This window comes from Halyomorpha halys, unplaced genomic scaffold (assembly GCF_000696795.3).
Source record: "Halyomorpha halys isolate HHAL.00 unplaced genomic scaffold, Hhal_1.1 Scaffold41.1, whole genome shotgun sequence".
Taxonomy (NCBI): Eukaryota; Metazoa; Arthropoda; class Insecta; order Hemiptera; family Pentatomidae; genus Halyomorpha; species Halyomorpha halys.
In genome coordinates, this window is record NW_027115338.1 from 540,391 (window position 1) to 558,971 (window position 18,581).

The 18,581-nt window shown below is 29.2% G+C and overlaps 2 protein-coding genes and 1 long non-coding RNA gene across 7 annotated transcripts in view; 2 read left to right on the forward strand and 1 right to left on the reverse strand.

Annotated features, from left to right (window-relative positions):
* The window catches only part of LOC112210022 (growth hormone secretagogue receptor type 1-like), a 372,925-nt gene that overhangs the window by 350,015 nt on the left and 4,329 nt on the right, over positions 1–18,581 (forward strand). For 3 of the 4 annotated variants that reach the window (XM_067052406.1, XM_067052409.1, XM_067052408.1), the window contains exon 4: positions 8,760–8,940. In XM_067052406.1, coding sequence (XP_066908507.1) covers positions 8,760–8,940 — 181 coding nt within the window. Of the gene's footprint in view, positions 1–8,759; positions 8,941–11,766; positions 14,053–18,581 lie in introns of those variants that run through there. The other variant, XM_067052407.1, reaches the window with a different exon arrangement.
* LOC106688199 (putative glycogen synthase kinase-3 homolog) lies at positions 5,431–7,113 on the forward strand. Its single transcript, XM_014432555.2, has one exon. It carries the CDS (start codon positions 5,601–5,603, stop codon positions 6,720–6,722), a length of 1,122 nt encoding a protein of 373 aa, XP_014288041.1. The 5' UTR covers positions 5,431–5,600; the 3' UTR covers positions 6,723–7,113.
* On the reverse strand, positions 8,549–15,265 carry LOC136797018 (uncharacterized). Of its 2 annotated transcripts, XR_010844814.1 has the most exons (4): positions 14,966–15,265; positions 14,737–14,887; positions 8,715–8,929; positions 8,549–8,607 (listed from the first exon to the last, which is right to left on the reverse strand). It is a non-coding gene; the product is annotated as an uncharacterized lncRNA (long non-coding RNA). The 2 variants fall into 2 exon arrangements; XR_010844813.1 differs by having other exon boundaries at positions 8,549–8,929.

Genomic DNA, 18,581 nt, shown 5'->3' on the forward strand with positions numbered 1-18,581 from the left:
GAAATGGAAGTCTTCTCTTACCTCCATAGATTATTAATGATATGATTTATTTTTTTCTTCATTGAGTTCTATAATCATTGGAAGAAATGACTCACCCCGAATCGATAAATAAAAATATTAGTATGATCTATGGTGCAGTATTTAAATTGTTAACTTGATAGACTAATAACAATATGTTAAATTTCAAGGGAATGAATAATCCAACATTAAACTTTAAGCGATTCCTGCAGTAATTCGAATTTTAATCAACAATCTAATTTCATTATAAATTTCAAAGTTTTAATTCGTTGTTGTACAGACCATTTCGGCTTAATGTAAGGATTTTCTGCCATTAATGTAGTATCATTTTTTTGTTTTTTGTCCCCTATCTGGTCACTTCTGAACTAAAAGGGAGTGTTATCTACAGGTAGCCAACCTATTCTAACCAGAATATATATGCGAAGTTTTCATTCCGTGGGGCTGTCAACAAATAAAAGTCAACTTCCCCCTGTGGTGCTGCAGTTGCGAGATTACTATGGCGTTAAGTCCATTCCCTACGGCATTAAAGCAGTATCCATGCACTTTTTGATGTTAACCCTTAAACCAACTATTTAAAAAAAATATTTTCACTTTAATATGAAACACTAGAAAAGTGGACTTTTCACCTCCGTTTTTCTTACAAATTGGGGAATGTTCAACAATTTTTTGTACAATGTAGTTTTAAACGCGTAGACTCGTGTCTTATAAGTCCTATCATAAGAGGACGTGCAAATATGTGAACCGTACAAATATCATAATTTTTCGTTTAATACCTTCTGAGACATTAACCTTTAAAATTGCCTAAAATGGCTTTTGGTCATTTTTGAAAATTCATATTAATGAAAGGATAGAGTTCAAAAGATTTAAATGTCTTGAGCTAGTAATGTCTATGTTTCAATGATGAAATTATACAAAAAAAAATTAAAGTGATTCTCTTTTAAAACATTTTTACAGTCACGTTTTATATAAATTTTTATATTATAGTTGTTAATATTTTTTTTTTTTGTACTTTTCTCAATATTTATGTAATCTGTTGTGTGAACAAAAAACTTATGGCACATCACTATTGTAATTTTTGTTTTTGTGTTATTTCAATACCTACAAAACCATCTAAGTTAGGCACATTCATTTTCAGTCTGAAACTGTCTGGAAAATTAATTAAAACTTGCCGGGTAAAATATATAAAATAGAAAAATGTTTAAACTACGGTTTTGTCGCAGAATATATTATGAAATAACCTGTAAAAAATACTAAACAAATCAAATATGCCTAGCAGTAAAATTAATTCTGATCGGTCGAATAAAAATTGATTGACTCTACCTTTATTTATTCCTTGTACTTCTTCTGTAATGCATAAAATTGGCCGAGAAATACCTGAGGCTCATATAGCACGCCATTTAATGTTTTTTTTATGCAAAAAGACAGCATCAAATGTTTATGACCGAATACGCCCAATGCACTGAGAATTTGCATTTCACTGTAACAGGTATGAAATTCCACCTTGGCTTTTAAATTCATTTTATACCACTATACATTATTCTGTCGTTTATTATCATCACTTTACCGCCCGGCTGAAGTGTAATGGATACTAATTTTGTGCCTGAGTCCGGTTGTACTACCGCTGAGGGTTATTTTATTTATTCTGAATATTATAGTACTTTATTGTTTAGTTACATTTACTTTATTTATTGGTTAGAAATATTTTAGGATGGAATGTCGTTGTTGCTATTAAATGATAGGAAAGGTCAAAAAATCTCTATGTCCCCCATGTACTTCCAAGGTAATTAGTGTTTTAGATTCAGAACGGTTTTATTCATTTCTTTATCTTTTAACACAAATGAATGTTAGTAAGCATTAAAAAAATTAATAACTTATTTTTCTCATTCAGGTATAGTACGTAACAGGAATTTTTAATATAAAGTAAAAAGCTTTTATTTAAATTATTGATTTTAAATGAAAATTTTTGATATTAAAAAAAAGTCTTTTAAGTACATAAGCTTCCTCACTATTTCTACTACATATTGTTTTTTTTTTTATTGCCTTATTTTATTTTTAGAAAGATTCTTTTTCTCGGGATTTTTTTATTTCAGAATAAAATCTATGGGTCAAGCCATTGTAGATAGCTGCATCCAAAAAGAAGTTTTTTCCTACCTCAACGAAAGTAGTTGGAATCTTAAGACTCACTAATCTCCAGTTTTCCCCCCAAATATGAGCCAAATTGGAAATTATGTTGTCGAAATATGGGTTTCCTGAGGACATATGTTTATGGATGTGTAAGCTAAAGTAGCCAAAATAATATGATAGAATTAATATGAAACTATCTAGACACCAACCTACACAATCCCTCAAAACATCATGAAAATCGGATGAATGATTCGATCTATTAATTAATCTTTAACACAAATTTTACTACTGACCTTAAAAGATAAACGAAACTGAATTTGTTCTTTGATGTCTAAAAATTATAATACGAGTGAAGGTTTCCGATTCTGTGGACAAAAATGATATAAAGGTAACCTGTTGAAGTAAACAAAAAAATTTTTACAAATTCTTAAAAACAACTTTGATATGTTTATTTTATTTTTTCCTTCTTCACTACCTAATGAATTTAATTACAAAGCTTTACTTTTGTAATAAAATCCTTGCATTTGCAAGATTTGCTTTAAATGCAACAATCTTTTCAATTTACAACATTGTACAATTGTAAATCTTTTGTAATTAAGTATGGACTTATATTTAAACAACTCTAAACTTTCTTCAAATCAATTCCTAATGACAGCGTCCAATAGCAATAGAAACCGACATCGACGTAACGATAGTTTTTTGGGGTAAAGGGACTATAAAACGTGTAAATTAAATCTATCCTCAGAAATAATTTAACATTCCGATGAATATAACAGTATGCTAAATACGACCATTGCTAATTAATGTTTAGAATTATCATCACAAACGAAATCAAAATAAATAGGCACAATACACTTAACCTTTTTATTTAGAATCATTCAAAACTTTATTTTAAAAACAATAAAATTGATTAAAATTACAGTTCATTCAAACGAGTGTGTTCAAAGAGTCAATAACTCGATATTTTTTTTATTTTAAAGTATGTAACCTATATTAGTAGTTTTGTTTTACCTCCAGACTTAAATTTGTTCCCTAATTTTAGGATCATAAATAAGGTAATAAATTAATCGACATGGACCTTCATTTTCCATAGAAAGTTTTTGAAAAATGAAGGGAGCATTTCATAAGATGGTTCATTTCATAAGGTGGTTTCAAAATATCATTGACTAAGACAAAAGACATGAATTTTTTTGTTAAAGAAGATGTTTTGAAAATCCAAAATTATTTTTAAAAGGTACTGTAATCTTTTTTCCGAGAGCAGTCTATATTTGGAATTGAAATTAGATAAAAAATTAAATATAAAACCCTACAGCCTGAGATGATTTATCAAGAAACCTCAAAGATTTGCCCCAAAATACTGTAATCACTTTTGAAAGACTTATGAGCGAAAAAATAAATATCCAATACCAATGAGCCTCTGGCGTAGAGGAGATAGGCAAACTGTGATGTTTCTCAGGAGCACTAACTAAATGATGTACAAGTATTTCTTTCTAAATATAATGTTACTTCCACAATGTTATATTTGTACTAAATAGTTTAACCCATCCATTACGTGGTTAAGTATAGCTGGATATGACACCATATAATATATGGATTCCCGAATTCACCAGTCGTATTGGGTTGAAAATTTATGAATCCCATTTCCGTCGCAGGGCACCGAAAACCCAGTTCCCTACTCTTCCAAACCGTCGGAATGACTTTCGACTACCACCCACTCTAAGCCTGCCCCTAAGTTTAATTTAGATAAGAGAGGCTCAGTGTCTTAAAAGGTATAGGATTTTAAGTAAACTTCATCCTAGGTTTAATAGTAAATGGAATTTGAATTTCACTGATTGTGTTTTATTAATTAATCTATTTTTAAGTATCATTTGACTGTAATCGCATTAATTTTTCAGATAGTTGATACATTTTAAAATGTTTTTTGAAAAGTATCTTAAATATGCATACACCTCATTATTTATTTATTTTTTTTTTAATTTTGAGCAACAATTTAATTTTTTCTAAAATTATAATTTCTAAAAATCTTATTTGTTATATTCCTAATCAATAATTATCTTATATATTGTATACAGTTGGCTCCGCAAGAATAAAAATTTGAAAAAATTGTAATAGCTTTTGTCTCGCCAGATTAACTGCTTTTAGATATCGTACCAGTTTTCCTCCATGAGCTTGAGAAAATATAAATCCTCATTTTTCACTTCGTCATTGGGTCTAAATTGCCTGTTGCCGAAAGTTCCTACTAATTTAGGGAACTGTTGATTATAGATAAGGCTTGTGATAATGTTTCACCTTGATTATGCTTCCAACAATCATGAAGTTGACTAGTAAGATTGCCTTTCAATTTTTCAAAACTCAGTTGCCACGATTTTTCCGAGGAACAGTTTTTTTCATGGGCTTTGTGCCCACTAGGACCTAACGTTTAATAGGAAATAAAAACAATTTAATATTTAAATAAAAAATAGAAGATCAAACATTTGGGATTCTTCGGATAAGAATAAAAGCCAACTTTCTTTTCTGACTAGACTGGGTGGATAGCCCAAAGGCCGGCAAACATAAGTAGGTAAAGAACCAGTTTCAACATTTAAGGTGTCGTTAAAAATGTAGAAGGGCCGTTGTTACATTTTGATAAATCATTTTTTAGATGAACAATACAGCACCGTATGTACATTTATATTAATATTGTATACATCCATGAATAATTCGCATGTAGTATAATCATTAAAATTAATTAGATGAATGTTCTTGCATTTCCACAAGTTTTATAGAATTCAACCCCTCATTGGTTACATAGTTTCTAAATTAATATTTTACAATGTTCATTTTAGAAAATACTTTGTGGCCGACTCAAATTGTACATGAAAAAGAGGACGTGGTATATACTCGTAGTACCAATACCCGTTTCTCTAGATGGGGAGTCAGTGGTGACAGTGGCTTACACATAGGTTTTAGTTTAGTTATAATTTGTATTATTAATATTATAGTAAAAAACAATTATTATTATTGGTAATTGAACAAATTACCAAACTACTAATCATCTGTTTTCTTTCTATAATTTGTTATCTATCAAATAGACAATGCTAAATTTATTTGATAAAATTCCGTACACTATTTTCTTAAACAATCGAAATCACAATGTATTTATCTTTGATTAAGTTTCTTATTCCAACTCAGGTATTCATATTTCTGTTATTCCTTTTGAATTATTGAAACCTAATTATTATTATTAAAAAAGTATAGAATTGTTCAATTTCATAATATGATGCCATTAAAGTCGGTTGCTTAGTCAGTGTATACACGATTATTTTGTACACATGTTCCAAGCATGATATTCATTATACACATAACAAAAACCATACATAACCATAAAAATTTTCAAGAATAAATTTAAGTAATTTATTGTCATTCAGCAAAATGCTCTAATCACTAGTGCTGTTTAAACAGCCGGTAAAAAAAATGAAATGGATGAGTCCCAATCAGTCAGCCAAGCATCCATGGCATCAGCATCCTTAACGTTTTCTGTTGTGAAACCTGTAGCTGAAGAGGAAGAAGTTTATTCTGTTCAGGTGTTTCCAGGGTACGAGGACGAAGCTTCTGTCCTATTGAAATTCACTGAGCCCAAACTAATTGATACTGGAACATTTGGATCCGTATCAGTCACTACTCTGCTTCACTCCAATGAAGTCGTTGCTATCAAAACTGTGTACCTTGAAAACAAAGTCAGCAACAGGGAACTAGAAATAATGAAGACTGTTCGGCATTGCAATATCATTGAATTGAAATATTATTTTTTTGATAAAGATCAAGACAAAATAAAGATGAATTTGGTTTTGGAATACTTACCACAAACACTCTACAAGATACTCAAGCATTATCAGAGGTACCGAATGAAATTACATCCAACATACATCAAAGTGTTTATCTATCAGTTGCTAAAGGCATTGAATTATTTGCACTCTCTTGGAATATGTCACAGAGATATCAAACCCCAGAATCTACTTCTGAATTATGCGACAGGAGAATTGAAATTGTGTGATTTTGGGTCTGCTAAGAAACTGGTTGAAGGGGAGAGGAATATTGCTTACATATGCTCAAGATATTACAGAGCACCAGAACTGTTATTTGGGTCGATTAATTATACGACAAAAATAGATGTATGGAGTGCGGGCTGCATATTCGCAGAGCTTTTGTTTGATAGAGTATTTTTTTCTGCTAGTTCGACCCTCGAAATGCTCGTGGAAATTATTAAAGTTCTTGGTACCCCAACAGAAGGTCAAATTCACAAAATGAACCCTAAGGCTCCAAAATTTGATTTACCTGTAGTGAGACCAAGAAAAATGAGTTTAACTTTCAAATATAGTGTGCCAGCAGATGCTGCAGACCTGCTGTCTAAGATCCTGGTTTGGGAACCTGAAATGAGAATAGCACCGATCTATGCCTGCTGTCACCCTTTCTTTGACCAACTGAGAGACCCCACCACAAAGTTACCTGATGGTAGTTCTTTACCTCCCAAACTCTTTCACATGACAGATCAGGAAATCGCTGTGCAACCGGACTTGAGAAGTATCTTGGTTCTTCAATAGTTATACAAAAATCCCTAAACTGAACCAATTACTTCTTTTGCAAATGATTCCTGCATTGATCCATAATACTAGTTTTAGCCTAGAGCCATAGTTGAAGAACATTACATTGGCCATTTTAAGATACTCACATATTAACATTCTAAATAAGTTTCCCTCCTTCAAACTTTATGTAACATGAAATATTAAGCACCACATATAGGTTATTTTTAATTGTAGTTAAGTTTTAACCAATTATTTTAGTCAAATAATTATAAACCAAAGATGATTAGAGGTTAGAAAATCTAAATAATCAAAACAACTCTAAAAAATGATGTTTAATTTGTTGCTTTTAAATACTTTTAACTTTAATCATCATTTTATTAAATAACAGATGAGTACATCATACCCCCAAAAAATCTTAATTCAATTTAACTATATAGAAAATAAATCCATAATTAATCTCAATAAAATAAAATTGTCTATTTTAGCTTAACCAAACATAGTAAAAAGGATGACAATTTTAGGACTAATATCCTAACAAATATTTGTTTTTAGGTATGTATTGTGCAATAAATATTATGTAGTTTTAAACAATATGTCATCATATTAAATTGGAGTTTTCAATAAATTTGATTTTTTTTTTTTTTATGGTAATTATGAAATACGAAAAACCTAACATTATTGCTCTCAGCAAGATTATCAAATCATTAAATGCCTGAGAAAAATTGATGAGATGAATGCAAGAAAGGCCAATATGCCAAATCAGTTATTTGAGGTGTCGACATTCAAACAGTTTATCACACCAATGACTTTTCCTATGTTTTTCTCCTTCTGAGGAAAAAATCATTGTACAGGACAGGTACAGGTCTTTGAAGTGATAAAGTGTTTGATTGTCAATATTTCAAGTCACGAAATTTGTTGTATGAGCCCTTCTTGCGCCGAACTCCTCCATTAATTAGCAATATCCTATGCAACAATATTTTTTACATTATTTATCTAAAAATTACACCAATGCAGGTACTAAACTGCACCAAAAATTCTAAAAATCTCTCTGAAATGAAATTATTTACCAAACATAAACCATCTTATGATCCTTAGTAATTAACTAACAATAAACACTGTTCATTGTTAAGATACATAAAGAAAAATTAAATAAAGTATAGACACCAGAAAATAAAAAATATAGAATAATTTGATGAAGTATTGGGGAGGGACCTAGACCATCATATATAAAGAAGTACCAATTATCCAATAGGTTCTGAGTGAATCATTCTGTAAGATTCAAGTGGAGAGTTGTTGAATATAATTAACAAGAAGTTTATATTAATGCACGTAAAGGAGAATTTTTCATCAATAATATCCTTTATTTTTTGTCAAATGGTTATCTGTAATATTTATTCAACTTTTTTATTAGTTAATTTTTTACAAAATGGTAAAAGGGTATGGAGAGGCAGAAAGTGCCTTGTACCCCCGGTGCCGATTTCTTTGAAATTAAAAGAAAAAAAGAGAGAAATAGCTTAATGTGATAGTAGAGGAAAAACATAATATGATTAGTATTTATATAAGGAGACACACAGAATCAAAAATACCTCAAATTTACATTTGAGAAAAGACACCTCTGAAACTTAAATACTTTAAGGATTAAAAAAAAAAAAAGGGAAAAGACAACTGTAGTCACTCATCAGTCATCAATCACAAATCATAATGGGTTGTACTTTACTTCAAATATCTTTCCATTCCAAACTTAAACAAAAACATAATTGAAATATATATATTGGAAGGTTATTAGTTGACTATATGGGATGATTGTAAGATAGTCTGAGTGGCGGTCAAGAAAGGCACAAAAATAGTAGAAAAAATATTTATTAGTAAACAATGTTTCTCTTAACTTTAACCACCAGTACACCTACAAAATAAAAAATATGTTATATCTTTTAGAATAATTTATTTCTCACAGAATAATACTGTAAAAGTTCTTTGATATTTTTAATTGATTCCTGTAAGGATTATTACCTCTTAACATTTACTCAAAATTTATTGAGAAATCCTTTGTTTCAGGTAAAGCTGTGCCATTTGTTGAGTTGACAGTAGCCCATGCGTCAGTATTAACGATCCTTGCCATAAGCTTTGAGAGGTATTATGCCATTTGCCAACCTTTGAGAGCAGGCTATGTTTGCACTAAAGCAAGAGCCATGTTGATTTGCCTAATTGCATGGGCGTTCGCAGCTCTGTTCACAAGGTAATATACTTTATTATTGTTCATAAATGTTATAAACTTGACTAACCAAGATTATTTATCTTTGATTTTTTTAAAAAGAAAAGAAAAAATTGGATCAAAACTATTTTTTTAAGGAAAATAATTTCTTTTCACAATTTAGAATCAAACATATAAAAAATAAAAGTTATTAGAACTTCAATGAAGTTTATCTACTGACGAGATCCAGAGTCACCCTTCGCAATCATATAATAAGGGGTAAGTAGCTATTATGGTTTATTTCTTAGTATTCATCTGTCCTGAACAATTAATTGATTCTCTAAAAGGAAAAGAAAAAATGAAATGGAAATGCAAAGCTACTAGAAAATCCCCAAAAATGTGATCGCGAAGGGGTTTTTACAAGTAAAACTATTTTGATTTATTCAGTTTCTCTCATACTTCATCTTGATAAAATTATTTAATTAGAATATACTATTTTGTTTTTTTATGATGGTTTCTGGAAATGCGAAGTCACTTTTTTGGGGCATTTATAGCTAATAGCAGAAGTTAAATATGTTAATTGTTGAAAATTTGAACAGTGATATAATTTAAAACCAGTTTAAAAAAAGTCAGTAGGCTTTGCATTTCCAAAACCTTAGTTTATGGTTTGATTTTAGCATAGATCATTTCCTAAATATGCTAATTGTGATTTTAATCATTTCATAATCATAATCATAATTAGGCTTTTGTCCTAAGAACTTGGTTTAAAGTTTGTTCTGAGATAAAAAAAAAAAAAAAAAACTGCTGAAAATTTTAATATGTATTACAGAACATTGATATTTTATATTTTTGGAACTTTCATCAAATTATTTTTAAAAAAACTCATTCATCTGTGATCAATAACCTGGTTTTCATTCTTTTAGCAGTAATAAAAACAGTTTATCTCATTTATTTTCTGCTGACCTATAGATATATATATTCAATGGCTAATTTTGTATATAAATGGTTTACCTTTTGTGAATCAAAAAGGTGGTAAAGAATGAAAGAAATAACAATTAAAAAATAGTTTCAACTATTAATTAAGAGTCAATGTTTTGATCCACCTTGCAGGGAGGGTTTTGTAACAAATGTCAAACAGTATGTGTTTCTCTAACGGACGCCAACTGTGAACAGATTTCAGAACAAAGGACACAACATGGTTGTTCCATGATCTGAAGCAATATAGCCATGAACAGTGATGTTTTATTCCTAATTACATTTATAAATTATTTGAGATGACTACTAAACATTATTAATTACACATTAAATAATAAAACTTATTTTCTACAACATTCTGTTTGTACCTCTCAGCCTAATCAATTCCTTCTTGATTCTTTAGGTAAAATTTAGGTCATATAAAATAAATCAAATTCCTCTCATCTGTTTAATGATTTTATATTATTATAAAGTATATCCAATTATGGATTGATAAGTATACTGAGTGTCATAGCAACCAGATGTATTTAGGCAGCATTGTCGAATAAAGCATCTCTATCTTATATAATCTAAAATCATTAAATAATAATAATAAAGTCATTATGGATGAAAATATTTTTTATGCACATTTCTTCAGTAGTTGATGTTAATTTGTAAAGAAATAGCTCATTTATTAAATGTCAGATCAAATCACAGGGGGCTCTCTGGGACAAGAGTTTTCAGCGAATAATGATCTTAGGCAAAGAGATCCTCTTTCAGCAACTCTCTTTAATTTTTTGATGGGGAGAGTAGTACGAGGTATAAGAACCGATCCTGAAGGCACTATATACAACAGATACACGCAGGTATGTAGGTATACCAATGATATCAACCTGGTAGACAGAATGCTGCCAGCACTTATCGGAGCGTTGGAGGAGTTGAAGCGAGAGGCAAATAGAACAAGTCTCCAGATCGATGAAAAAAATACTGAATATATGAACAGCACCCAGAACCGTACACCGATGCCACCACATACAATTAATATCAATGGTCATAACTTCCCAGTTTGTAGGGCTTTTAAATATCTTAGAGCACTAGTCACCGAAAAGAATGAACTACGCAAGGAGGTAGAGGTCAGAATAACAAAACGAAATCACTGCTTTTTTGCAGTGCATCAAGTTTTGAAGTTCAAAGATCTTTCTTGGAGCGCTAAGGTCATCGTTTACAAGACTACTATTCGCCCAACAGTCACTTATGGCAGTGAGACATGGGTCCTGACACAGGCGATGGAGAAACGACTATGCACCTGGGAAAGAAAGATACTCAGAAGGTAATTGAAAACTACTATTTAGACCTACATTGTGCATTAGAAAAAGTAACCAAGAGTAAAAGGGAAATCTTCCATAATTCTCTCAAATGTTATTGTAGCTTATAATTAAATTGAGGGATTATGAGGACTGGCACAAGACTATTTTGTAGTGTCTAGTTTTCCCTCCCTCTTTGTTTATACAGTCAGGCATAAGACGTGTAAGTGTTGGAGTGGAAGGCTGTTGATCCTAGTTTTGAGCATCTTAAAAACACACAGTTTGTAAAAAAAAATATTTTCATCCATATACTGTATATGGGGTAATTAGTTACAACTTTTTCCATGTTTTTATTTTATTTCTCATAAGTTTTTAATACACTTTTTCTCCTAGCAAAGCTATACTGACCAAAAACATCAAGCTAATATAAAACTTAGTTCAAAGGCCTGAGTCAAATACCAGACATTTTTTTGTTGTATCCAGTAAACGTTTTGAAAATAGTTAAGCAGATTTTGAACTAATCACCTCATATCAATATGTAATCAATTAGTTCATATTAAAAATTAATTATTTAAGTTTATCAATCAGTAATTTTTTTTTTTTCACATTTCAGTCCAATCGCTCATATTACTGAATACTCTGTTGAGAAGGATAATAATGGAAAGCCTGGTTGTTATACAGTTCCTGACAGCTTCTGGCGGAAATTCTTCTTTTATAGCATACTAACCGTCTTCTTCATCTTACCATTGTCTATACTGATAGTTCTATATACAGTTATAGCAAGGCACCTGATCCGTGACCCAGGAACTGCAAACAGTGGAGATAACATACGTGCTAGGAAGCAGGTTGTCCTCATGTTAGCCACTGTGGTGCTTTCCTTCTTTCTCTGCCTGCTTCCGTTCCGAGTATTTACATTCTGGGTCATCATTTCCCCTGACGACATTACTGCCTTAGGAGAGCAGACCTACCTCAATCTGCTTTACTTTTGTCGTCTGATGCACTACCTCAATTCAGCAATTAATCCCATCCTCTATAACCTGATGTCATCAAAGTTTCGACAAGGTTTTGGAAGGTTGGTTGGTATTCGCCGAAAGAGACACTTGCTACTTCTTCGCCACAGAGCTACTTTTTCTAGTACATTGTCAAGGTCAAGCACTCGTCTCCCAAGGGGTTCTCCCGACTTGTCATGGAGAGGGGCCTCTCTCGACTCTAGGCATCGGAATGGTTCTATAAGAAGAAGTGTTATTCTAAGAAGTTCTCTCTTAAATCATAACAAACAACCTGACCCTCCACCACAGCCTGAAAGTTATGTATAGCAGAAAAAAATATTTGCCATTTTTTCTTAACAAATGGCATTGGTGTTGCATAGTGTAATGGTACTTATACACCCTCATATTTTTTACTCATTTTGACTTCCATAGTGAATAGTATACCAGAGGATTGTACTAATTATATTTACACATTCCACACATAGATTTATATTTTTTACTTTATTTAAAGAATTGTTGCCCTCATAATATTCATTATCCCCCATCAGTGACTCAATTATTAAAAATAACAAAAAAAAAATATTTCTAACTATGGAAAGAGGTCACTTTAAAAGAAATTAATAATACCAAACAATATCATATTCTATTATGAAATTGTGATAACCTTGACAAAATGGAATACTGCCATAATATTAAAATCTCAAAACATTATTTATTAAAAGATCTGTCAATAAACAAACCCAAAACTTTCTTCATGGTATAATATTTTTTCAATGTTAAATATGTAATAGTAAAGAATGCAACAATTGTCAATGTTTCTATATCTTAAAACAAAATATAAAAAAATATACAAAAAAACCTTAGAGTTAGAACTTTCTAAGAAAACAATTGCCCTAATAATGAGGCAAAAAGATGTAATTAATATATTAACTTATTGAATAATAATATAGCTTCCTTATTTTTAAACTTCTTTCATGGGATGTGATCATTTTAAAGTTTCTTGCTTTTTTTCTAAATGCCCCCAATTTCATTCTGCTTTATGTAAAACTTGCTGACTGGTGTCAGTAACCCCTTAAGAAGTTCTTTGCAAAAGGGAACAAAATATATGATCAAAAAATATTAATTACCACATGAAAAGGTCTTTGAGAAATTTATTAATAATGTTTACATTTGTAAACAAATGCCCATGCATAATTTACTAAAAGAAATATAGATAATATATTATCAACTCTGAATACTTAAAAAAAAAAAATTATTTATTTACAACAAAAAAATTAATGTTCTTCTCATTATCTTTTTTTTTGTGTGTGGTTGATAAGTACTGCAAACGCAACTCTGCACACATTAATGACATTTTTACAGAAAAATTATTTTAATACATAAGATCAAAACAGCACTTATGCAAAATTTTGTCCAGTGGTGAAAGGGTATTTATGTAATAATGGGATCACACTAAAAACACAAATTATAACCATTTCTTGTGTACCTACGATTTTATAAAGTAATAATTATTAACTATTTTTGTTTGTTCCTACATCGTAAATCAACTTAAACTTCAATTATCTATTTGGTATTTGAAGTTCAAGAGTCAAACTTAATGTATTAAATGATATAATAAGCATAAAGTAGAACAAAGATGGGCTTCTAAACCCCATTAGGAAAGGATCAGTAGTAGATCATTGTTTATTTTTTGTACATTGTCTTTTATATTTATGTATATTAGCTATTTATTGTTTTATACTATATTTTATTAATTTAAAATGAATATACATTCACAATATTTAATAAATAAATTATAAATACCTAATTTATTTGTATATTTTAAGCCCTAAAAGTGTTTTTAATGTTTCAATAATGAAAATAGACTGGTAACTATAATTTATTATTGTATTAAAATGCTAGAATTGTTGTATTAGTGAGCCTCTATCAGGACAGAACAGAAATAAATAAATCTATTCTTAATTAGTTTTATTACAATTTAGTAATAAAAAATTTGTTTATGATTTATTTTATTTAACATAATGTATTCCATAAAATTATGCTGAAATTATGAACCTGATTTCTTTTTCATGAATTCTGATGATGTAATAAATTTTAAGACTGGCCTCTTTTAACCTGTCATTAGTCACAGCTGATTGGGGAGATCAGAAACAAACATTTTCCCCCTATGAGATTGCTGTGCCTAATAGAATTTTATATATATCATGAATTCACAATGGATTTTCTTCATTTATTGTTTGAAATTTTACAATGCAACAATATCTGAAACATTTCTTATAGAACGAGATCTGAGAGATCACCATGACCAGAAAGACGTAGTTTTAGACCATCTCTATTGTATCTAAACTGGATTAACATTAAAACTATAGTTTGATCATCTAGAGAATGCCCAATTTGTCACAAATCGTAGAAAGGAATGACTAAATGACAATGAACAATGAAGTCCCCTCTTTATAATATATATATGCATATATAAAAAGGAAGTGGGAGTGAAATAGACTGGTGCATGTGTGATTAGATTGGTAATGGGAGAAATTTTAACAGCATTCTCATATTGAACAAATTATATTAGTTTGTGTTTAGAGATGTCTTACTCTGACTCTGTTTCTAGTTTTTCTGTTTAGTAACTTTCTAAGGCTTCCAACAAAAAAGTAACTTAGTTTTCAAATTTTAAAAAAGCTGCTACATTTTATCCAGTGGATGAGTGTTCACCATTTCCCTGGCTTATTGCAAGATCCTGATCAACTGGAATAAAATAAATAAATTAGATTGGCGGGAATTTTCCTCTCTATAATTCGAAAATTTATTTATGGCTTTTAATACTTGTCTGATTTGAAGGAAAATTAATTATAATCTTTGATACTATTTTCTATCTAAATTATAAATACTTCCCAAGGTATAATGCCGAAAGACATTATGGTAGAGGCTCATTTGATTTTATCTTATTATTTTTTATAAATAATGTTTATTTATATTGTAACCTTACTGAAAAACCAAATAATTAAATAATCAATCTAAGCCAAACTTGATAACATATAATCTAAATATGAATGGGTTATATCTAATCACATGTATTTAAACTTGTAAGTAGCCTCTGCAATAATTTTTTTTAATATAATAAGATCCTTTTCGTATAGCTAATATTATTTATTTATAAACTCTACGATATGCTGTAAAAACATTTATTTTCTCTCATAAAGCTGGTATAAAATTGTTTCTTCTTTAAAGAATTGTTTCTTTTAGTTTTATTATCAGTCAAAAGTTGTGAAAAAAAGCTGACCATATTATTTAAATAACTATGACATCATAGATAACAGTTAAAAAATTAAAATCAAATATTTTCATTTTATAATAAAATAGTTCAACAATTAAATATAAATTTAAAACAAAAGATTTATTTAAAACCGCCAAGAAAATATTTTCTGTATCATTAGCAGTTTTTAGTTATTTAGAAAAAATATGAAGAAAATAATAATTAAATCTTGAATCTGCTAGAAGAATCTACATATCAAAAATAAGGTTTTTCATTTATACAGAATAAAACTAGTAATTTTGGTCAATTTTAAATTAAGGACAGATTAATACTCCCTCTTTCGCATTAATTAATATGATTTACTGATGAATAGTAGCAGTTGATTAATTTAATTTGCCCTTTATTTATAGTAGAAAAATAAAAGAAATATAGAACACAGCATTTAATTAAAAAAAAACTAGATAAAATGATAATTTTAAAATATTACTCCTAAATTGTATTTTAATTGTTCAGATAATGGATTTGCAATAATTTTGTTAATGCACTTAAACATTTTTGTAAGATCTCTTGGCTCAAAAGCTTTTCATTCCCTATGTGTCTGAGCTTAAAATTCTTGTAATAATTAAATGTAATTGCTTAAATATATTCTTTATTAATTTATAAAAAATAATAATAGTCAAAGCATTAGTAATGATCCTTAGCCTTCCTTCCTAATGTAGTAATATCTGGAAATAATAATGTACCTACATGCAACAGTCTTTCATCAGATTTCTGTACAGCTTGTTATATAGACAGATGGAAATATTTTATATTCATTTTTTTTCATTAGTAAATCTTCATGTCCAGTGAACTTTTTCTTAAATTAGATATTATTTCTCATTTCATATTTGTTTTCTTCTGATGGATACAAAGATTTAGTAGCACTAGTACTTTTACTTTTGACGTGACAACGTCTTATAAATCATTTTGCGGGATGCCATGTTAGAAAAAGTGTCCCGTAACGGAAATTGACTTCGTTTAACATATGGATATTATATCATATGTATAAAAATTAATTAATGTATAACCAAGCAAAAATAAATATCTGAATTCAATATGTGAACTGGTTTATTATTTCAAATATATAACATTGGATTGATTTTAATTTATATTTATGTAATATTAGCATAGAGTATACGTTGTCACGGAAATATGTCGCCTCGGCGCGAAGCGCCGAGGCCTACACGGGCACGGTTTTTTTTTATGGTTTCAAATCAATTCATAATTGAATAAGTAATGAATGGAATACCAATAAGAAATAAATGGAACATTGATTGGAAAAAAAAAAAAAATTGTAGAATACCAAGTTATTCCTACCCATGATTCAGGCACTAATCTATTCTTTCTTGATTCATCAACCATTTTACAGTCTACCAGTTCAACATGATGTAATTTGGTCAATGGATACATTAGCTTTAGTTGTGTTTGCCCCCGTTCTGGAGGTTGCTACTGCCAACCATGAGACATGTTTCTCCAATCCTTGGGATATATCTGGCATATTGAGTTGAAAGCAGAGTCGCCTCAAGTAGAAGACATTTCTTTACCTTTAATGCCCTTTGAATATTCCCCCTAAAATTAAGTGAGGATAAAATTGAAATCTTTGACCACAATAATGACTTTATAGAGTAATTGTTTTCCTAAAATAAGGTTGGCAAATAAGCTCAATTAATTCTATTATCAAATCATAAGAAGATAGGTTTATGAATGTGGGAATAGAAATAAGTCAAAAAACCGAAGGGACTTATTTGCTACTTCTATACCTAATGTTTCCTAAAGTTAAAAATTTGAAACAAATTTGATTTTGTTAATAAATATAAAATATTACACAGTTTCATTAATATACTAGATTTTTTTTTGGAATATGCTTACACAATTTTTATTTTTAGTTATAACTTTTGTTTATATAACCTTTAATACATAATATAGGTATTTTTGTTTTTATCATAACATTAGGACAAAAGTCCTTATATAATAACAGAGTACACATTGAATACAGAAATTAACTAATCAAAAGACATAGTGTAACTAAAATAAGCAAATAAAAAAAAAAATTTTAAACAAAATTGAAATCATGCTTAAAGTAAATAACTGACTCAATTTAAAACATAAAAGTAATTTAAAAGATTAAAATGTTTATAAAATTAATTTAAAACATATATAAAAACTCAATCATTCGAGAAACATACACAAGATATAAATATAAACATAAATATATATAAACCTAATATCATAAGAAACATGGTACAATCAATTTAAAATATTAGTGCTTCAGAAAAATCAATTTAACAGTAATTAAAACTCAACTTATAATTTTTAATTAGGTTTAAAAGTAAATGTAAAATGAGTCAGAAAACATTTCTTAATTAGGTTTAAAAGTGCGTAAAAGTAAAAGTAAAATGAGTCAGAAAACATATCACAATTGTTTCATGAAATTCCAAATTCTATCTTTAAAAAAACAAAATATTTAATTTCAAAACATTGAAAATCGGTCCTGGACATTTTCTAAGGCAGAAATAAGATACAATGGATAGATCACATTAAAGATAAAAATTTGAGATTAAGATAGACAAGAGAAGAATAAAAATATTTTCCAGTATTAATATTGCAAAATATTTACTAAGCCTACTTATAACCAACAATCATTTTTAATGCTCGTGATTTGTTGTAACTGATATGTTCATTAAACTATAAATTTAATTAAGTAAAATGCCTGAATCCCTTACATTATCTGACCTAACCAGAGCAGAGCTATTGATGCTGTATGAAAAATCATATGTAACTTTTCCCTTATCAAAACAACCACTGATGCATGTTAAGATATTTAGTTCCAGATCGATAGGCCAAGTACATTAGAAGTTGATATTTTTAAAATTAATATTGGAAGAAGATAGTTTACCATATGGAGTAGATTGTAGGAAGATAGTCTTGATGGCAGTCAATAAAGGTACCAAAATAGTAGAAAAACAAGAAATAGTATTTTGTTAACAATAAATAGTATTGTTGGTTAGTTTTTTCTATTTTGGTGCCTTTATTGAACACCATCTGAGCTATCTTCTTACAATCTTTTAAAATTAAGGCATCAGGCAAAAGAAAAGAATTCTACAAATTTACTGAAAATGTTTTGATTTATCTTAATAGAAGTTATTA